This window comes from Sinocyclocheilus grahami, unplaced genomic scaffold, assembly GCF_001515645.1.
Source record: "Sinocyclocheilus grahami isolate Dianchi unplaced genomic scaffold, SAMN03320097.WGS_v1.1 scaffold236.1, whole genome shotgun sequence".
NCBI lineage: Eukaryota > Metazoa > Chordata > Actinopteri > Cypriniformes > Cyprinidae > Sinocyclocheilus > Sinocyclocheilus grahami.
Genome location: NW_015505415.1, coordinates 1,193,495 through 1,215,510, shown reverse-complemented (window position 1 = coordinate 1,215,510; position 22,016 = coordinate 1,193,495). Strand labels below are relative to the sequence as shown.

The following is a 22,016-nucleotide window of genomic DNA, read 5'->3' as shown; positions in this document are numbered from 1 at the left end:
TGTGTCTGTGTCTGTGTCTGTGTCTGTGTCTGTGTCTGTGTCTGTGTCTGTGTCTGTGTCTGTGTCTGTGTCTGTGTCTGTGTCTGTGTCTGTGTGTGTGTGTGTGTGTGTGTGTGAGTCAGATGCGTCAGGGTGCGTTCCTGGTGAACACGGCTCGAGGAGGTCTGGTGGATGAGAGGGCTCTGGCTCAGGCGCTGAAGGAGGGCCGGATACGAGGAGCAGCTCTCGACGTCCACGAGACCGAACCCTTCAGGTGACTTTGACACAGACATGCTGCTCAACACATTCAATCATTTCAACATGAAAAATTCCAGAGGAACTCTACTGTATAAAAATGTCTTATTTGAACCGTCTAAATTGTCCTTTTGAGGTGGGACTGCTGTTTAAGGTGGATTGTTTAAGAGTTTTAGTTATGTGTAAACTATCATTAAAAGTGGGCGGAGATTTTTCATGTACAGAATTATTTACATATAATTATGTCACGACTCCTTCTGTCCCCATGCAAGTGCTATTTTAGTGTTATTCATATGCCATTATAGTTTTTATTAATATTTTGAATTAGCTTTTATTTGTATATTTTTAGTTTTCATTTTAATATATTGTACGTTTTTAGTAACTTTGTGTGCTTTAGTCATTTCATTAATATATTTTTATATTTAGCTTTATTTTTTATTTCATTTTTAGTTTTAGTAATCTTAGTACTTCAGTTTAAACTTATTTAATTTAGTTGTCAAATTTCTTTTAAATATTTGAATTTTAAGATTTTCATCTAATATTTATATTTTATTTAAGTTTTAGTAATTTTAGCACTGCAGTTTAAACCTTTTCTCTTTTTTTATTTCGGTTAGTTTGCAAGGTATCATTTCTAATATTCTATTTTGTTTTCTGTTTTTCTTTTTTGAAGTTTAATATTTTCATCTAATATTTCTATGAATTCCTTTTAATTTTAAGTTTATTATTTTCTTATGTGCTTTTGTCATTTTTAATTAGATTTAAAAAATCAATTTTAAATATTTAGTTTTAATTTATTTTTATTTTAGTATTACTAATTTTAGTACTGAAACGTAAACATTTTACTTCAGTTAGTTGCCCCAGTAGCAACATTTCTAATTTTAATTTCATGTTTTAAAGTTTAAGTTTTCAATCTAATATTTAATCTAATATTTTATTTAATTTTATTATTTCAGTTAGTTGTTAACATTTCTAATTTTCATTTAATAAAAAAAAAACACGCACACATACAAACACACACTCACACACAAACACACACACTCACACACACACACACTCTCTCTCTCTCTCACACACACACACACAAACACACACTCACACACACTCACACACACACACACACACACACACACACACACAAACATTATGATTGTTTTAAAGAAATTAATACTTTTATTCATCAAATACGCATTAAACTGATCAAAAGTGACAGTAAAAATATTTAAAATGTTACAAAAGATTCTATTTCAAATAAATCCTGTTCTTCTGAACTTTCTATTCATCTGTGAATCCTGAAAAATAAAATGCATCACGGTCTCCACAGAAATATTGTGCAGCACGACTGTTTTCAACATTGATAATAATCAGAAATGTTTGTTGAGCAGCAGATCAGCATATTATACTGATTTCTGAAGATCATGTGACACTGAAGACTGGAGGAATGATGCTGAAAATACAGCTGCGCATCACAGGAATACATTACAGTTTAACAGAGATTCACATAGAAAACAGCTGTTTGACATTATAATAATATTTCACAATTTTACTGTATTTTTGATCAAATAAATGCAGCCTCGGTGAGCAGAAGAGACCTTCCTGTAATTATTCCCCAGTAAAACTAATTTTTGGGTTTCTTTACACCACAAGAGAGAATATTTTCAGTGGAAACACAGATGCGGTCCTCAGACTATTTCTTTATTATTACTGATGCACTGATTTCTTTGTAGTTTTGCGCAGGGTCCTCTGAAAGACGCTCCTAACCTGATCTGTACGCCGCACACAGCCTGGTACAGCGAGCAGGCGTCTCTGGAGATGAGAGAAGCAGCCGCTACAGAGATACGCAGAGCCATCACAGGTACGCACGCTAATGAATCAGCCTCCGGTCATTAACGAGCTGATCTGAGTCATTAAAACAGTCCCTGTGCGTCTCAGGCCGGATTCCTGACAGTCTGAGGAACTGTGTGAATAAGGAGTTCTTCCTCTCATCGGGTTCCTGGGGCCTGATGGAGCAGCAGGTTCATCCTGAGCTCAACGGCGCCACCTACAGGTACGACTAGAATCTTATTTAATGTTCATCGAGCTCATCGTTCATTATTTGTTTGATTTTCATTCATTGTTTCACCATGATCCCGACCCCGTAAGCTCCACCCCCACACAGTCACATGACATGAGTTTAACTCTGAGCCCCGCCCACATCTGCTTCTCTCGCGCAGCCAAGTCAACCAATCAATGCAGGCTATCATGACTGGCTCCGCCCCCCAAGACAAAATCAATGCCTAAAGCAAGAGCAGGTAAAAGAACGTCAGACGCCTGTCTCTGTCTCTGCTGCTTTGACCTTTGACCTCTGATGGCCACACCCCCCCTCAGCATTTAGTTTAATAGATTAGTCAATAAACTCTGTTTCTCTAAACCTTCTTTTATAGAGATTTACATCTTTACAGGCTTCAGAGCCAGAAACATACACAAACCGCTATAAACGAGCCTCCTTTTTTGTTGTTGATATTATTATTAAAAATAATTTTTGTTAATTTATATAAAGTCGAAATTAAATAAAATATAAATATTAGATGGAAAAAACGTAGAAATGTTGCCTTGTCAACTAACTAAAATAAAATACGTTTGCTGAAGTACTAAAATTATTAAAATTAAAATAAAACAAAGCTAAATAGAAATATATATATATATAAAACTAATAAATACACACAAATATTGTAAATGTTAATGTTAATGAATTAGCAATACACAATGCCAAGTTAAAATATTATTTAAATATTACTATTATTTCATCTTATCTTACATTTAGAGACCAGTGTTATTTTAGTATAATTATATACTATTATAGTGTTTTGTAAGATTTAGAATTATTTGCATTATTTTACTTTTATATTTTGTTTTGATTTAAATTTGATGTTTTCTTATGTACTTTTGTCTTTTTTATTAGACTTTTTAAATTCTATTTTAAATATTTAGCAATATTAGTACTTCAACTTATTTTATTTCAGTTAGTTGCCAATGCAACACTTCTCATTTTCATTTTATTTAAATTAAAAGTTTCATTTCTTTAATTTAAGAAGTTTTTCATCTGATATTTTTTCATTTTATTTAAATTAAAAGTTTCATTTCTTTAATTTAAGAAGTTTTTCATCTGATATTTTTTCATTTTATTTAAATAAAAAATAAAAAAATTAAGTTAGTAGCCAAGACAACATATTTAATTTTCATTCATATTTTTAAGTTTTAAGTTTTTCATCTAATATTTTATTTTATTTCATTTATATTATTTTTTTGTATTTATTTATTTTTATTTTTATTTCAGTTAGTTGCCAAGACAACATTTCTAATTTTCATTCATATTTTTAAGTTTGTTTTTCATCTGATATTTTTTCATTTTATTTAAATAAAAAATAAAAAAATTAAATTAGTAGCCAAGACAACATATTTAATTTTCATTCATATTTTTAAGTTTTAAGTTTTTCATCTAATATTTTATTTTATTTTATTTATATTATTTTTTTGTATTTATTTATTTTTATTTTTATTTCAGTTAGTTGCCAAGAAAACATTTCTAATATTTATTTACATTTTTAAGTTTAAGTTTTTCATCTAATATTTTTTATTTTATTTTGTTTACATTATTTGTTGTATTTTTTTATTTTCATTTAGTTGCCAAGACAACATTTCTAATTTTCATGTACATTTTTACATTTAAGTTTTTCCATCTAATATTTTATTTAATTTAATTTTAATTTTTTTTCAGTTAGTTGCCAAGACAACATTTCTAATTTTTATTTACATTTTTAAGTTTAAGTTTTTCATCAATTTTATTTTATTTTACAAGGCCACATGTCTAATTTTCATGTAGTTTATGTTTTTGATCTGATATTTTTAATGTTTTATTTTATTTTATTTATTTTAAGTTCAGTTTATTTGATCTTTAGTTCATTTAATGAAAACAAGTTTTTAATAGCGTTCAGTTGTTTTTAATAGTTGTATTTTTCCACCCCTTTATTTCACGCTCATCACATGTCTGCGTCGTGACCTTTGCCCTCTCCCGCAGGTTCCCATCAGGTCTGGCTGCAGTGGCAGCGGGTCTGGAGGGTCTGGTGCCGGTGACCCACTCGCTGCCCGCCGGAAACCACCCAAACACCGTCCCAAGCCAGCCCTCGAAACACGGAGAGAGCAGAGAACAGCTGAGCGAGCAATAGCATCTTCATCATCATCATCATCATCATCTTTCATTCTTTTCCTTTTTCCCGTTTTGGAGGAAGTGGACGTTTTTAGCACACACGGAATGGAGTTTGCTAGTTTGACGTGTTTCTTTTCACAATCGTCTCTCTTACGTGTGAATAATTCAATTGAAATAAATCAGGCAATAGGACGAACGTGACGCCCGAAGCCACGCCCACTCAGCTCAGCGCTCTGCTCTGATTGGCCAGGGCTCTCAGACTTCAGCCAAGGAGTGAAACACCAAACGAAATCTTTCTCTCGTGTGTTCTGTTTGTGAATCTGCTCATCAAACTGTGATCTCTGCTAACGAACAGTTCTGTTTCTTTCTCGTACCAGCAGCAGTTTCGTCTTTTATATTCGATGCGTTCTTGGTTTCAGCTTCACTATAAGACTCAGGAAGATCTCACCTTCACAGTTTTTCTTTTTCTGCATATGAACAGATATTTTCTCTCGTGCGTTCTCATGTTAGTATTTTTATACAGTGACGTGTCTCGGTGGACGAGCAGTGTCGCTCAGTAGGTTTGTGTGGTTTAGATGAATGTCCTGTACTCATAGTCTCGTGTGAGCCTCCCGCTGAAGGCGTTGTCGGTCAGAAAGCCAGATCTGATTCAGAAGCGGGAGGTTGTGTGTTTTATTGTGATTCTTTGTATGTGTTTCTTGTATACGGTGAACATTTAGTATCAGTGCAGATCGAATAAATCATGCCGGTTCAGAACTGGGTTTCTGTCTGTTTTATGATCACTGGAATATGAATATATATATATATATATTAATTTCCATCATATCTCTCCATGCATGCTTCGGTATTGTCAGGTTGTATTAATGTTTCATTTTCAGCTTGGGAAATGCTGAAATTTCATACTGACATGTTTATCGATTGTTTCAACAGTTAATCATAATCATAAACGCAAATCAAGCAAAGGAGAAAGTACTAAATGTGCTGCTTGTTACTGGGTTTATTTAATATTTGATATTATTTAGTATGTGTGTGTTATTTTTGTCTGATACAATAGTACCCTCTAATGCTGCAAAAACAAATAAAACGTGTATATATATATATATGTAGATATTACAGATAGATGGATACAGTAAATAAATATATTATTAAACTATATAATTAATATATATACATCTCACTAAATATATAGATATACCTGAGAAGCAACAGGCAGTGAGATTTCTTTAATGTTTTTGTGTAATATTGCATTAGCATATTTTATTTTATTTGTTTTATTTTATGTGGAAAAAAAATCTTAATATTTTACGCAATTTTGTACTCATATTAAATAAATTAATATTTATATTATAATTATTTAATATATATATATTTTTTTTTTTTACTGGAACAAAAAAAGCTATATCATATTTTATTTTAATTTGTATTTTTTTATTTATATATTTGCATTGAACTAACCATAACCAGCCATTGCTAACTAAAATGTTTCATAGTTCAGTGTACGTTTGTCTTCCACTGATAAAAGCTGTCAGATGCAGCAGTCTGAAGATCCATAAATCAGAACATCATCAGCATTTAAAGTCAGTCTCAGGCTTCTGGACCCTTATATATAATCATTATAATTCATACAAACACAAAATGCAATGGCTAAAAGTCTTTATTTTGAAATGAAGCACACGTTTTCATGTTCAGCAAATGTGCTGGTGTATTTCACACATGAAAGAGCATCACGGCCAGAGTCCGACAGTGAGGTCACACACGCGGCTAGAGGTCAGCTAGAGGTCGCTCTCGCCGTACAGCACCGTAGAGAAGGCCGTGTAGTCCAGCGCCCCCGGGACTCCATCAGGTCCTTGATACGGAGGCATCCTGGAGATGCAGTACTCGGCCTGCTCCGGAGGAAGCTCCCGACGCAGCTCATCCACCAGAATATACGGCTGCAAGCACCAGATCATAATGGTACACGGTAAAGCAATAATCCCTGTGAAGCCGTGGTTTACAGTGAACCGTTGTTAGCTGTTAAAACCCCTTAGCTGTTATAAATTCACTGTAAACCACAGCTTCACGGGGATTACTGCTTTTATAAAACGGTTATATACGTAGTAAGGTTTCACAAAATAAAGCAGAGCAAATAAAGTGTAATGATATTAATAAACACAGTATTCTTCCACCAAACAATGTAGCGCCTCAGAAACAGTTGTGGTTGCTACAAAGTGGTTGCCGAGCAACACACAAACGTAAACAAAGGTGTGTGTTACTTTGTAGCGTCATTTACAACAGCTTCCAACACGGCTCAGCCAATCAGAGTCAAGCACCGGAACGCTCCACTTTATCATTTGCCTTTAGTGACAAGTAACTATTTTAGTAACTTTTAGAAGTAAAGTTTGATGTATTTGATCTGCACTAAAGGGTTCCATGCATTTGGATTACACAGTTTTACCATAAACGTAATGTGAGGCATATTTAGCAGTCCTTCAGAAATGAAACGGGTCAGATTTCTGTTACAGTACTAATAAACTGATGTCTTCGATACACAATAACCTACAGAGTACTAAGACGATCTTGGTCTGTCGCTGAATTTTGTGTTTTTTCTCTCTTAAAAATCTTTTTTTTTCTGAAGAGAGAGAGAAAGTTTTTTTCAATGAGAGAAAAACATTGAAGAGTGGAAAAAGTTTTTCAAAAGTTTTTCAAGTTCTTCAAATCTTTTCGAAGAATTTTTTTTTTTGTTGAGAAAAGAAAATGAAAGAGAAAAAAAGTGTTTGTTTTGGATAAGATAACAAACATTGAAGAGAGAAAAAAAATTAAGATAAAAAAAGTATATATTTTTGAAGAGTGATTTTTTTTAATACAGAAAAAAAAATGTTTTGAAGAGAGAAAAAAAATTAAGATAAAAAAAGTATATATTTTTGAAGAGTGATTTTTTTTTAATACAGAAAAAAAAAAATTTTGAAGAGAGAAAAATGTTTTTAAAGAAAAGTTTTTTTTTGATGAGAGAAAAAAAAATTAAAGAGAAAAAAGGTGTTTTTTTGGATAAGAAAAAAAATTGAAGAGAGAATTTTATTTTATTTTTTTAAGAAAGAAACGCTTTTTAATACAGAAAAAATCTAATTGAATATTGTCTGTCCCACAGCTAGCCATATTTGATCCATGTTCATACTTTTTAACTTAATAAATTTAGTTGCAAACTGCTAAAATAAAATAAAAAATGACATAAAAATGTATTAATAATTCAAATTTAAATAAGAAAAACAATGACGCAACCAAAAAATGTGAGGCATATTTAGCAGTCCTTCAGAAATGAAATGGGTCAGATTTCTGTTACAGTACTAATAAACTGATGTCTTCGATACACAATAACCTACAGAGTACTAAGACGATCTTGGTCTGTCGCTGAATTTTGTGTTTTTTCTCTCTTAAAAATCTTTTTTTTTCTGAAGAGAGAGAGAAAGTTTTTTTCAATGAGAGAAAAACATTGAAGAGTGGAAAAAGTTTTTCAAAAGTTTTTCAAGTTCTTCAAATCTTTTCGAAGAATTTTTTTTTTTGTTGAGAAAAGAAAATGAAAGAGAAAAAAAGTGTTTGTTTTGGATAAGATAACAAACATTGAAGAGAGAAAAAAAATTAAGATAAAAAAAGTATATATTTTTGAAGAGTGATTTTTTTTAATACAGAAAAAAAAATGTTTTGAAGAGAGAAAAATGTTTTTAAAGAAAAGGTTTTTTTTGATGAGAGAAAAAAAAATTAAAGAGAAAAAAGGTGTTTTTTTGGATAAGAAAAAAAATTGAAGAGAGAATTGTTTTTTTTTTTTTTAAGAAAGAAACGCTTTTTAATACAGAAAAAATCTAATTGAATATTGTCTGTCCCACAGCTAGCCATATTTGATCCATGTTCATACTTTTTAACTTAATAAATTTAGTTGTTTTCACAATGAATATATTTCTGCGGATTCAAATCTATTTGAATAAATGCATTTGGAAAATATGATTATTTAAATAAAATCAAATAGATGCAAACCGTTATGAATACGCCATGCCATGCTAAAATAAAATAAAAAATGAAATAAAAATGTATTAATAATTCAAATTTAAATAAGAAAAACAATGACGCAACCAAAAAAAAAAAAATTGCAATGCAGTTCAGAATAAGTCTCCAGTATCTCAGCGTGCGTTCAGGGCTCAGAATCTCACCTTATCCGCAGCCAGGATCCTGAAGGAGGCGATGACCTGCTCCGAAGTCTCTGTGTCTCCGGTCTCTCGCGTCATGAAGTCCACGAACGACTGGAAGGTCACCACACCGGCGCCGTCGGGATCCACCAGAGACATGATGCGAGCGAACTCAGCTTCCCCCTGCAGACAGAGAGACAGAGAGACAGAGAGACAACACTCGCCATGTGCTCAAACACAGCCGAGACGCTGCTTCACTGCTGTTCTTTACCAGATCATAGCCCATGGAGATCAGACAGGCTCTGAAATCATCCGTCTCCATGCCACCCTTCTTCTTCTGCAGAAACCAACAAACACAAACTATCAGAAGAAGTGCTTACAGCCCACTTTACTTCTGTTCTGACTGGACAAACTGCAGGATTTAATGACGAACAGAAGCAAATGTTTCGAAGATTCAACGGTTCAAAGGAGGCAAAGATCTCAGTGAACCTATCAACCTGTGTCTGATTTGACCTGATCTTAGATCAGTTTCATACATTTGTAGACATTTATACGTGTCCCTGCAGCACAAAAGCAGTGTTAAGTCGCTGGGGGATATTTGTAGCAATAGCCAACAATACATTGTATGGGTCACAATTATTCATTTCTCTTTTATGCCAAAAATCATTAGGATATTAAGTAAAGATCATGTTCCATGAAGATATTTTGTAAGTTTCCTACCGTAAATATATCAAAACTTAATGTTTGATTAGTAATATGCATTGCTAAGAACTTCATTTGAACAACTTTAAAGATGATTTTCTCAATATTTAGATTTTTTTGCACCCTCAGATTCCAGATTTTCAAATATTGTCCTATCCTAACAAACCACACATCAATGGAAAGCTTATTTATTCAGCTTATTTATTCAAATTGAAACATAAGACTGGTTTTGTGCTCCAGGGTCACATAATAAAAAAGGAAGAGTTGTCTTTATATTTGGCAAAGCCCTGCATAAAACAAACAAAGCAAGCAATACAAATGCATAAAACAGCCCATATTACACAGACACTTCATATTTCATAGTATTTGATGATTTGTTAAATGCATTTAATAGATCACACTTTCAATAAAATATTTGCAGTTATAATAAATAAAAGCTGAGTTTTCATTGCATTTACACAGTTTTGACCAGCAGGTGTCACCAGCGAGTCATTTCACAATATGACTCATTCTTGAATCATTTTGTGAATCAATTGATTCAAAGCTTCATAAGGTTCATTCCCCCATCACTGATGAAAAGTGTCTCTGCATGACGGGGAGATTAAATCTAAAGTATAATATGAAAGTAAACAGTTAATTCTGACTTCATGTGACTTTAACAATATCGAATGAAGCAGAGAGAGTGAATAAGCAACACTAAACTAGTTCAACAAATCTCAGTTCTGTTCTGCAGTTTAGTTAGTACCTATTTTAGTTGGAAGTGGTTACCTGTTCGGCCAAAGTTAACCGCTCAAACCTTCAGTAAAGTTTCTTTTGGTTAATCTGCAGCAATACACACAAATATGAAATTATTATATACATTTCTATTAGTGGGGATTTGTTAGCAGTGAGTTACAGGTTAACTCTAGTCAGGGTTAATATAGTTAACTAAAACTGAAACTAAAATTCTAATTATTAAAAATCTTTTTTGTTACTTGAAATAAATGTTAACTGAAATAAAAATAAAATAAAAACTATATATATATACATATATAGAGTTACATTGCTCATTTTAATTTATTTTAACAAACTGCTAAAACAACTAAAACCTAAACTCAAATTAAAACCATTAAATAAACATTTTTGTTACTTAATAAAATATACTAATATAACTAAAATTAATTATTAAAATAAATGTTAACTGAAATAAAATTAAATATGAAAAACTTGTGTGTATGAATACGAAAATTAAAATGAATTTATGTAGTAAAATAACTCAAATGGAAATAAAAATAATAAAAATCATATAGACATATTTAAAAACAACAAAAACTACTACAAATTATTAAAATGAACTAAAATTTAAAAGAAAAATATATAAAAATAAAAACAGATTCAAAATATTAATAAAAACTATAACAGAATAACATTTCTTATTTTATTTTAATTGAGGAACTAAAATAAATGAAAACTGAAATAAAAATTAATAAAAATTATATAGACCTACGTATAAAAGAAATACTAAAAATGACAAAAACACACTATAAAATTACTAAAACTTTAACTAAAATTTAAATGAGAATGAAAAGTATACAAATAAAAACTATTCAAAATATTGATAAAAACTATAATAGTATATCAGTGATACAAAAATGTCACTGTTGCCAAGGTAACATTTCTTATTTTCTTTTAATTGTTGAAGTAGTAATATAACTCAAACTAAAACTGTAATAAAAATTCATAAAATCTCTCTCTCTCTCTCTCTCTATATATATATATATATGAAATAAAAATGGAAAATATAAAAATAAAAACAATTCAAAATATGAACAAACACTATAATAATATCTGGATGATGACAGTAGAACAACAGTATCAGTGTAATGCTGTGTTTGCGGCGGTTCACCCGGTCGAAGTGTGTGAAGGAGGATCTGAAGTCGTTGAGCTGCTGCTGGCTGATTCCTTTAGCGTCACGCGTCAGGATCTGCGTCTCCATCTCGTTGATGGTGCGAGCGACGGTGGTGAGCAGTGACTCCCATCCCACACGCATGTGCTGCAGCACAATCTGGTGTTTGATAGATCAGTCTACATGTGTGTGTGTGTGTGTGTGAGTGTGTGTGAGAGTGTGCGTGTGTGTGTGTGTTTGTGTGTATGACCTCCATGCGTGTCTGTATCCAGGGTCCGATGGCATTGGCTTGTGCTGCAAACTGTCGTCTGAGTCTCTCGTTCGCATGCTGTCGGGACAATTCCTCATGCAGGGCACCGTCTCTCTGAGGAACCAACTTCTTCACCTACACAATATAAGCAAGAAAATATAATCTCAATGTTTACAATGTCGACTGACAGCGTTCATTAATGACAGCAGCGGCGTGATAGTCCAGTTCACTGCCCACACACACACACACACACACACACACATTTATATTTAATATATTTAAAGTGCATCACTGCAGTGCATCATGTTCCCAGTGGAGAGCAGCATCAGCTCAGACTCACAACGGCTAATACAAACAGATAAGCTCTTACAAACGCATTATATTTTACATTTACATTTATATTAGACAGCATTAGGGTTTAATACTCTTATAGGACGTAGGAATGTAAAGATAATATTTTAGGGTTTAAAACTCCCAAAGCACCCTCCGTAATTGAACTGTCCAATAGCAAGACATTATTCCAATAGAACACAGTAGAGTTCTGTTCAAAATCACGATATCCAACAGAATTCTAAGATCATAATAGATGCACTGATATTCCATAAGAATCAAGATCTTACACTAAAGTTGCGCTTAAAAAAATCACCAGGAAGATTCTAAAAACCACATCTTGAAATTCAAATATGATTGTTTTGAGAAGGGACCTCAACCTGCAAATTTTAAGATATTTTAATTAGAAAACAAGGCAAAAAGTCAAATTAAGAGGCAAAAGAGGCAAGGCTTTTGTTTTTGCTTTTTGCCTTAAACCTAAGAAGCAATTTTGCAGCATAAACTGCAAAAAATTATTTTCTTACTTAGTATTTTTGTCATGCTTTCCAGTGCAAAAATCGAAACATTTTGAAATCAAGATACATTTTCTTGAGTTTTAAGTCTTGTTTTCTGAGAAATGTATAAAAAATGAAGTGAGTTTATGCTTAAAACAACAACCAATATCTGCCAATGGGGTCAGAAAAAGCAACTTAATTCAAAGGGGAGACTTTTTTTATTTATTTTTTTTTTAAGTATAATTTTTATTTTTATTTTAATTTTTTTATTGCTTGTCCAGTAAATGCATTATGATTTGTGAATGCTTAGATGTTTGTACTGGAAAACAAGACAAAAATACTGAGGAAGAAAATATTTTTTGCAGTACTTTTGGCAGAATGAAATGCAAAGCTGATTGAATCAAATGTACAACAAAAGTACCCACAAACAATCTGAGCACGGTCGGTCAATTTGAGCATCCTTTTAGGAGTGTGCCCTTAGGACACATTTAACAAGATGCCTATAGACGCACGCTCATGATGTTCCTGATGGCAGCGGCACCTGTTCTGATGGAGGTGTTGACAGCGTTTCAGAGCAGATCAGAGGAGTTCAGATGCCTCTGTCACTTTGACACACCGGCATGAACAACTGAACGCAGCTGCTACAAATAGAGCGCTGAATATATACTGAGATGTGTGTGTGTTTCTCGGTACAACACTGACTCATTGTCACAGAGGGAATCTGACAGCTGGTCCGACTGCATTTAGAACAATAGAAACCCAACACTGCTGCCACATTCACTTACCTCTGCAGCCGGGAACACATTTAAAACACTCGCTGCTGTTTTAAACCCACACGGCATCTCGAGATAACCGCAAAACACATGTTCAGGTGGTTTCTTTATAGAGTTAAGTGCGGTCAATATTAACCTTAAGGCAAGACACCACAGGTGAATAGGTTAAACACTTACAAAAAAATGTATTACAAGTTTTCTAAAATGCTATGTTTAAATATGCAAATTATGTGTTATCTAATTAAATATGCACTCATTTGCATACATTTCCAGAACACTGGATAAAGCCAAATTTCTTGTTTGATTTTGTTGCCATATTAGAGCTAAACGTTTTTTTTATTTCTCTTTTTATTATTTCATAAATCAGGAAAACAAATAATTTTCGCTATGTTTTTAGGAATAAAATGCTGTATAAAACCAGGCGAATGATATATGAACAAACCCCTCAGTAAAAACCTTCATAATATAGATAGGAATAAAACTCTAAGTTTTGGTGAATGTAAGTGCTGTAAGAAAAACTTTTAAAGATATGTATTATAACTGAAATCTACAGATGCAAATAGACAAAGTGCAATAAACCAAACACATACAAGTGTCTTTTGGATGTTTTCTTTTCGCTAGTCTGAAATAACATGTTATGGAGGCAAAATGATGAATGAAAATATATGAGGATGTTGGAGGATATGATGAACCAGTGAATGAAAAAACAATGTTTTTGCCTGTAGTGTCTTGCCTTAAAGCATGTTATAAACAATAGCTGACAGTAAAACACACACACACACACGCACACACATACACACACACACACACACACAGCTCAGGGCTCTTAAAAACTTTTGCATTGGGTCAAAAAGCTGCTCAGTTGTTCTGCTGACAAATTTAAGGAAGAATTCTGGCAAAAATTAAATTCTGCCTTCATTTACTTCATGCATGCATGCAAATAAATAAATATAATTAAATATGCATCATAAACATCAGATCTTTATTTCTTTATTATCATATAGGATTATTATGTCATCATCTCTTACATCTGATTCTTGTTGTGCGTAATTTTAATGTAGTTACTTTTTTGTTCATTTTTTGGAAAACAAGAATACATTGTATATTAAATAGTAAAAATAATATATATATATAAAGCATCATAAACATCACATACACCATTTATTATTAATAATATTATTACTATTATTATTATATTTTTTATTATTATTATGTCATCATCTCTTACACGTGCATATTCAAATTGAAGCTTTCAAACTTGGTGCATGAAGAAGTTACACAAGGTGTGATGATGCTATTGCTATTTTGCTATTTATAAAGTCTTTATAAAGATTTATATATTTAGTATTTTAATTTAGTTATTATTTATTTATTTTTGGAATAAAATAACTAAATATTTGAAGAATGTATATTTATATTTATATTGATATGTTATTATTTTATATCAACCTCATGCAAAAAGTACATAAATAATAATGATTTAATAAATAAATAAAGCAAACCTCACATGAATATATATATTTATTTCATTATTATTATAATTATTATTATTATTTTCATTATCTCCTACATCAGATTCATGCTTGTGCATATTAAAATGTTTAAAACACTTTCTTGAGTGGTCCACAATGTTTATTTTTGGGTGAACTATTCCTTTAAAAGCGTTTGTGTCAGTGTGTTATGGTGTGTGTCCTGCAGTATCTCACCCTGCGCCCAGCTCTCGTGTGTTGCTGCTTTCTGCTGGAACTTCTCAGCCAGATGCTCCACACGCTCCAGACGCCTGATCTCAGTGAGCAGCCACTCCTCATAACCCTTCTCAGCCTGATCCAGACCCTGCCACGCCGCCGCGATGTCCTGCACATCAACACACACACGGGTTAACTCACGCTGATGACAGGATCTGTGTGTGTGTGTGTGTGTGTGTGTGTGAGTGTGTGTGAGTGTGTGTGTGTATATATGTGTGTGTGCGTTTGTGTATATGTGTGTGTGTGTGTGTGTGTGTGTGTGTGTGTGTATGCATACACCATCACTTTTGATCAATTGAATGCATCCTTGCTGACAGAAAAAAAACAATCTTGCTGACTCAAACTTTTGAACAGTAGTGTATACTAAAAAAACTTAACCAAAATATGATGTCCTTTCAAAGCTGATTAGCTCTGGCTATTTTCTCCTCATTGAAGCACACACCAACACATGAAATATGAAGATATTGGAGAACCACTGGGCTACAGAAAAAAAAAAGTCACCACTGGAAGAATGACAGTCTGGTGAAAGAGAATGAAAGCAGCACACACCACAAACACAATATAAACCCCTGTGTGTGTGTGTGTGTGTGTGTGTGTGAGTGTGTGTATATATGTGTGTGTGTGCGTTTGTGTATATGTGTGTGTGTGTGTGCGTTTGTGTATATGTGTGTGTGTATGTGTGTGTGTGTGTGTGTCTTACAGACACCATCTTCCCCTCGGAGGGCATGAACGCGGGTCTGTGGCTGATGTGGAGTTTGGTCTGCAGTGTGTTGAAGCTGATCTCCAGCTGACATTTCTCCTGGACTTTGGGTGGTTTGTGAATGCGGCGATAGTCTCTGAAATCCTCCAGCTTATGTCTCATGGCCTCCACTGTGTTCTCAGGGGTTCGTTTCTCCAGCCACGGCGTGGTGCGACGGATCCACTCCAACAACTACAAGAGACAAAAGAAACATATATATACCATATAAAATTATATATATACACACTAGCATTCAAATGTCGGGGTCAGCAAGATTTGTAATGTTTTTAAAAGAAGTCTCTCCTGCTCACCAAGGCTGCATTTATTTGATCAATAATATTGTGAAAATTGTGGAATATTATTATAATGTCAAACAGCTGTGTTCTATGTGAATCTCTGTTGAACTGTAATGTATTTCTGTGATGCGCAGCTGTATTTTCAGCATCATTACTCCAGTCTTCAGTGTCACATGATCTTCAGAAATCAGTATAATATGCTGATCTGCTGCTCAAGAAACATTTCTGATTATTATCAATGTTGAAAACAGTCGTGCTGCACAATATTTCTGTGGAAACTGTGATGCATTTTATTTTTCAGGATTCACAGATGAATAGAAAGTTCAGAAGAACAGCATTTATTTGAAATAGAAATCTTTTGTAACGTTATCATTTTTGAACAATTTAACGTGTCCTTGATCAATAAAAGTATTAATTAATTTTTTAAATCTAATTTTATAAAATGATTAAATATTTACATTTAAAGTGCTTTTGTTTATAAATTTAGTTATTATTATTTTAATTTGATTACTATTTTATTGTTTATTTTTTGGAAGAAAAATATATATTGTATGGTAAACAGCTGAATATATACAGTATATATATATGTGTGTGTCAGTGGTGTGTGTGTGTGTGTGTGTGAGTGAGTGTGTGTGTGTGAGTGTGTGTGTGTGTGTGTGTGTGAGTGTGTGTGTGTCAGTGGTGTGTGTGTGTGTGTGTGTGTGAGTGAGTGAGTGTGTGTGTGTGAGTGTGTGTGTGTGTGTGTGTGTGAGTGTGTGTGTGTCAGTGGTGTGTGTGTGTGTGTGTGTGTGAGTGAGTGAGTGTGTGTGTGTGAGTGTGTGTGTGTGTGTGTGTGTGAGTGTGTGTGTGTCAGTGGTGTGTGTGTGTGTGTGTGTGTGAGTGAGTGAGTGTGTGTGTGTGAGTGTGTGTGTGTGTGTGTGTGTGAGTGTGTGTGTGTCAGTGGTGTGTGTGTGTGTGTGTGTGTGAGTGAGTGAGTGTGTGTGTGTGAGTGTGTGTGTGTGTGTGTGTGTGAGTGTGTGTGTGTCAGTGGTGTGTGTGTGTGTGTGTGTGTGAGTGAGTGAGTGTGTGTGTGTGAGTGTGTGTGTGTGTGTGTGTGTGAGTGTGTGTGTGTCAGTGGTGTGTGTGTGTGTGTGTGTGTGAATGAGTGAGTGAGTGTGTGTGTGTGTGTGTGTGTGTGTGTGAGTGAGTGTATGTGTGTGAGTGTGTGTGTGGGTGTGTGTGTGTGTGTGTGTGTGTGTGTGTGAGTGTGTGTGTTGTTGTAGTACCTCACTGGCCAGTCGTTCATATTCCTCCATCAGTTTCTCATTTTCCTGATTCACTCCAAGCACTTTACAGATCCTGTTAGCCGCCGTTTCTGCCTATAAACACACACCAATGTCACATGACGTCTGTACTGCCTTTGAAATTACCCATGATGCACCTGTCTTCCTTTAATCAGATGCGTAGCTTAGTTAGTGCAGAAGTACCTGTTCTGCTCCAGCAAACGCGTGATAGAAGCAGGACACATACGTCATGATGGCCCGCTCGTCAGGCTTCGGGGTGTTAACGATGTCTGGAGCACAGAGACAAATACAGTCACACGTACAAGAACTAAACTCACAACTACAAGAACAAACACTGCGACATATGCTTAAAACACTGCTTAACCTTAAACAGCATGATCTAAGTGAGTCCACCATTGCACACACATCAGAGGGTAATATTTGCATTGCATTCTGGGATGGATTGCTGAAGGCCGTCAGGTCATGAGGTGCATGATCGAAACATGACACGCAGACAGCTGTGCTCGCTAAATCTGTTCCTGAGTTCAGCAGGACGGTATTGTTGTATAATAATACAGCAGTCACATTTAGAACGTGCATTTAAAATCTTTACATACATGATTATTTATTTATCACAAAGCTGCTGACAAAATCACACACCTGCTGTTGCATATTCAATATTAATGCATTAACAATGCAGCCAGGGTTATTATAGGTTAACTAAAACTAAAATAAATTTTTATAATAATAACATTTATCAATAAACAAACTAATAAACATGATAAAAACACACAACAAAATTACTAAAATGTATATTTTTTAAATATATTTATATTTAAAAATATTTATATTTTAACTAAAATTTTGATGAAAATGAAAAAAAACTAGTTCAAAATACTAATAAAAGCTATGAACGTGATGCTAAAATAACACTGTCTCCTAAAGCCCGAAAGAGGGTTATTATCATTAACTAAAACTTAACTAAAAATTAAAAGCATAAAAAAGTCTCAAAATAAAATATAAAAAAACGTAAACTTGTTTTATTTCAGATAGCTGCCAATGCAGCATTTCTAATTTCCTTTAAAGTTTAACTCGAAGTGCTAAAATAACTCAAATTAAAGACTATAACTAATAAATAAAAATGAATAAAAACTATATAGACATATTTTAAAAAGCTACAAAAAAAATGACAAAAAAACAACTAAATTACTAAAACTTGAACTAAAACAAAATATTAAAAATAAAATCTTGAAAGTATTAACAAAAACTATAATAGTATATTAATGATACTAAAACGGCAACATTGGCAACCAAAAGATGCAAAAAATACTATTAATAAAAAATTTAAATATTTATTTAAAATGAGGGTTAGTGTTTTATAATGCTTTATATATATATATTAAAATTAAATGTTATATAATTTATATATATATATATATATATATATATATAATTTATACCTTTTATATATTTAAAATTTAATTTAATTTAATATATATATATAAAATAAAAATTATATATTTTTAAAAAATATTTATAGAAACTAATAGTCTCAATGATGCTAAAATATCACTGTCTCCTGAAGTGCTTTCATTCTTGCAGGCTGAGATCTGTGTTGCCAAGTCCGCAGTTTTCCTGCAAAAGTGGGATACTTTTACACAGTTTTTTTTTTTACTTTACACTGTTGCCGCAGGTTGTTTTTTAGTCCGCAGGTTAAAGCAACCACTGGGGAAAACCACTGGAAAATTGCTATTGGGCTAGTTTTGAATCAGTCTGGGTTTTTTCCCGCAGACCTGGCAACCCTGGTTGAGATTAGATCATGATGCTCTCATGCGACCGGCTGTTAACCAGTTCTGGTTTCAGACACGGTCTTCAGGATTATCGGTCAGTGTGAGGGATCCCGTTAAATCCCGTCTGGTCATTCAAGCAGTTCACGATCAAATGACTCGCATCGTTCAGAGCAGAGAAACAGATCAGCTCTGTAAATAGAGCATCTGTGACAGAAAACCTGCTCCCATCTCTCAGTCTTTAGCAAAACCACCCTCATCAGGCTCTCATCATCCCTCAGTGTGGTAAAGCACAAATAATGTGCATTAGAGTCTGTGGTGCACCAGATTTTCAGATCAGAAATGTGAAGCTCATATTTTTGTTAAAGCACTAGTGTTTAAGGCTATAACCAGACGTTCATGACCGAGAACAGCAGGTGCAACTAGAGCTTAAAACATGTAAACTAGTTCTGCTTCTGAAGCCTGTGAATGATTTGTATGGGCATTATTATAAACACAATTACTTTGAACAAACTGCACTGTAAAAAATGATTTGAGACTAGTTGAAATGACTGTCTGTCACAAATACATGTTCATCCAAACAATGCATTCAGCTATCGATGTAATCACACTTCCATATGATTAGTAATAATAATACAAACGGCATCCTAAAACCACGGTTATTATCCTTAACTAAAACTATTCAAATATTTTAGTTAATTGAAATAAAGCTGAAATAAAATCAAATGTAAATAAAAAAGTTATTTAAATAATTTCTTGTTTTCATGTAGTTTAAGTTAAAGCACTAAAATTACTGGAAATAAAATGAAACAATTAAATAATAAAAAAAATAAAAGAGAAAGAAAGAAAGAAAGAAATGTAACTAAGCCTAATTTAAATAAATAAAAAGTCAATAAAAAATTAAAATTAAATAAAAACTTTAATAAAAAATTAATTAAATAAAATTAAAATAAATAAAATTAAAAAATAAATAAAAATTAAAATAAAACCTAAATAATAATATTTAAAAAAATTAAAAAGTAATAATAATCAAAATAACAGATGCATGACAATATTATTTAAAAAATATCTAATATCAAAATTAAAATGAAAACTGAAAGTAAACAAATAAAAGCTCATTCAAAATATTAGTAAAACAATACTAAAACAACACTGCCTTAAAACCTTAAAGAGTGCTGCATGAACAGAGGTTTGTGTCAATGATTTTGTAGGTGAGTCATCTGTTAGTTAACACACACACACACAGACTTTAGCAGGACGAAAATGAAAATAAAGCATGTGAAATAAACTGTATCTTCACGTTGGTACCTGCAGTGGAAGTTCTGTACGTTGACGTTCCTGTACGGGGCCGTTTTCCTCTGACACCACAGCAGGAGCCCTTCTTTAGCCGAGGTTTCTGACAGAGACTCAGTGTTAAACATGCGTAAAGCGTGTTTGTTTCATGAGATGCAGTGTGTGTGAATCTCTCTTTACCCTCCACTGAGATGTCCTGGATGGCGAAGCGCAGGATGATGGTCCAGATCATTCCCAGAGTCATCTTCACATTCCCATCAACAATCTCTGAGGATCCAAGACACACTCCAGTTCCTCACGATTAGGACATCTTACTAGCTTAATTCATGCAAATAACTGTGCAATGATAGTTTTTTTTAAAGTATTAAAATACAGTGTGTGCACAATTATTAGGCACGCTGATATTCTGATCATATTTTTTTCCCAAGCACATAATAATACAAAATTAATAGTAGTTATTAAGGAAAAAATATGATCAGAATTAGGACATTTTACTAGCTTAATTCATGCAATAATATTACACGGTATTTTTTTTTTAAAGTATTAAAATATTAGCATTTTATTATTTACATTTCACTTTATCTATTTATTTTTTGTATATATATATATATATATATATTACACTTTTCGAGTCCATTTTACATTCCATTGTTTTGTTTTTTTTGTACGGAAAACATAATATCGATTATTATTATTACTTGATATAAAAAATAATTGAAAATGAAAAAATAAACCTAATTAGTAATTTTTTTTTAATAAACAAAGACAGAGAACAAAAAGAAAAATTACAAAAGTACATGACAAAATTACTATCTCATTTAAAATATTAATAAAAACCATATATATATATATATATATATATATATATACTGTATATATGTACGTGTCATATTTCATATAATAATCAGCATTATGTTGCTCTGATATAAAATCAAAGAAAAAAAAACATTTTTAAATATTAATTAATAATTTAATTGAATTATTTGTAATATTATTAATTATTTTAAATATTTTTAAATATTTAACAATTTAGAATATTTATTCTACCCTGTATAATATTTCTTAATTCACAGTTATTTGCATAACAGTCAAACTAGTAAACATGTTGTAATTATGACAGACTGCGAGATCAGAAACATTTACATAATCCTATGAATACAGAATCAAATCATTAATCGAATTCAGATTGAACTGACTCTCACTGTGAACCGAATCAAATCGAATCGCATTGAGTTTGCAAAAATCACTCCTGAATTGAATCAAAAACCTATGAATAGTGAATCAAATTGATTCACTGTCCACCCAGAGATTCTCATCCTACTGATCAGGATTTCAAATGCAGAATGATTGCAGTATATGATTTCATATAATCATAATGCAGCTGTGACAGGATTTTAATACATTTAGAAAATGCCAAACATCTATTAGCAACAAAAGCAGAGTCGAGATACGAGTTTAAAGCAGTCAAAGCTCTTATTTTCAGCAGTGCTTCTGAAATTCAGTTCTCCATCAATGTGTTTCTCTCTCACCCTCAGCGCCGATGGACACCAGCTTCACTCCTTTACTGGTGATGTAGTCCAGAGCTTTGTTCACATTGGCGATTTTGTGGAAGCGCATCTTTCCTCTGTCTGGTCTGGGAAGCCTTTCACCTGGAGGGAAACAACCAGTCAGCGAGAGACAGAAGAAGCTGAAACGTTCTCCTCAGAAGCGCTCAGTACCTGAGATGACCTCCAGCAGCAGCATCAGCTTCAGCCCGTTCCTCAAATCCTCCTCGATGTTCTCGATCTGCGTTCCTGCTTTCCTCAGGTGAGAGTTACACCAGGCTGTGAACGTCTGAGACACACACACAGACACACACACACACACACACTCACACACGCACACACACA

At 33.0% G+C, this 22,016-nt stretch overlaps 2 protein-coding genes across 2 annotated transcripts in view; one reads left to right on the top strand and one right to left on the bottom strand.

Annotated features, from left to right (window-relative positions):
* The window catches only part of ctbp2l (C-terminal binding protein 2, like), a 29,397-nt gene extending 24,224 nt beyond the window's left edge, over positions 1 to 5,173 (top strand). The window contains exons 6-9 of the mRNA XM_016288930.1: positions 123 to 253; positions 1,959 to 2,086; positions 2,164 to 2,278; positions 4,289 to 5,173. Of these exons, the coding sequence (XP_016144416.1) occupies positions 123 to 253; positions 1,959 to 2,086; positions 2,164 to 2,278; positions 4,289 to 4,436 (522 nt within the window). The 3' untranslated portion in view covers positions 4,437 to 5,173. The remainder of the gene's footprint in view (positions 1 to 122; positions 254 to 1,958; positions 2,087 to 2,163; positions 2,279 to 4,288) is intronic.
* Positions 5,174 to 5,997: 824 nt separating this feature from the next.
* Positions 5,998 to 22,016, bottom strand: part of LOC107597780 (alpha-actinin-2-like) — a 19,910-nt gene continuing 3,891 nt past the window's right edge. Inside the window, exons 2-15 of the mRNA XM_016288961.1 lie at positions 21,846 to 21,960; positions 21,657 to 21,776; positions 20,308 to 20,394; positions 20,083 to 20,230; positions 17,252 to 17,615; positions 17,051 to 17,143; positions 15,451 to 15,681; positions 14,654 to 14,859; positions 11,696 to 11,753; positions 11,409 to 11,543; positions 11,159 to 11,305; positions 8,843 to 8,908; positions 8,596 to 8,754; positions 5,998 to 6,348 (exon numbers count right to left, since the gene is read on the bottom strand). Coding sequence (XP_016144447.1) covers positions 6,190 to 6,348; positions 8,596 to 8,754; positions 8,843 to 8,908; positions 11,159 to 11,305; positions 11,409 to 11,543; positions 11,696 to 11,753; positions 14,654 to 14,859; positions 15,451 to 15,681; positions 17,051 to 17,143; positions 17,252 to 17,615; positions 20,083 to 20,230; positions 20,308 to 20,394; positions 21,657 to 21,776; positions 21,846 to 21,960 — 2,088 coding nt within the window. The 3' untranslated portion in view covers positions 5,998 to 6,189. The remainder of the gene's footprint in view (positions 6,349 to 8,595; positions 8,755 to 8,842; positions 8,909 to 11,158; positions 11,306 to 11,408; positions 11,544 to 11,695; positions 11,754 to 14,653; positions 14,860 to 15,450; positions 15,682 to 17,050; positions 17,144 to 17,251; positions 17,616 to 20,082; positions 20,231 to 20,307; positions 20,395 to 21,656; positions 21,777 to 21,845; positions 21,961 to 22,016) is intronic.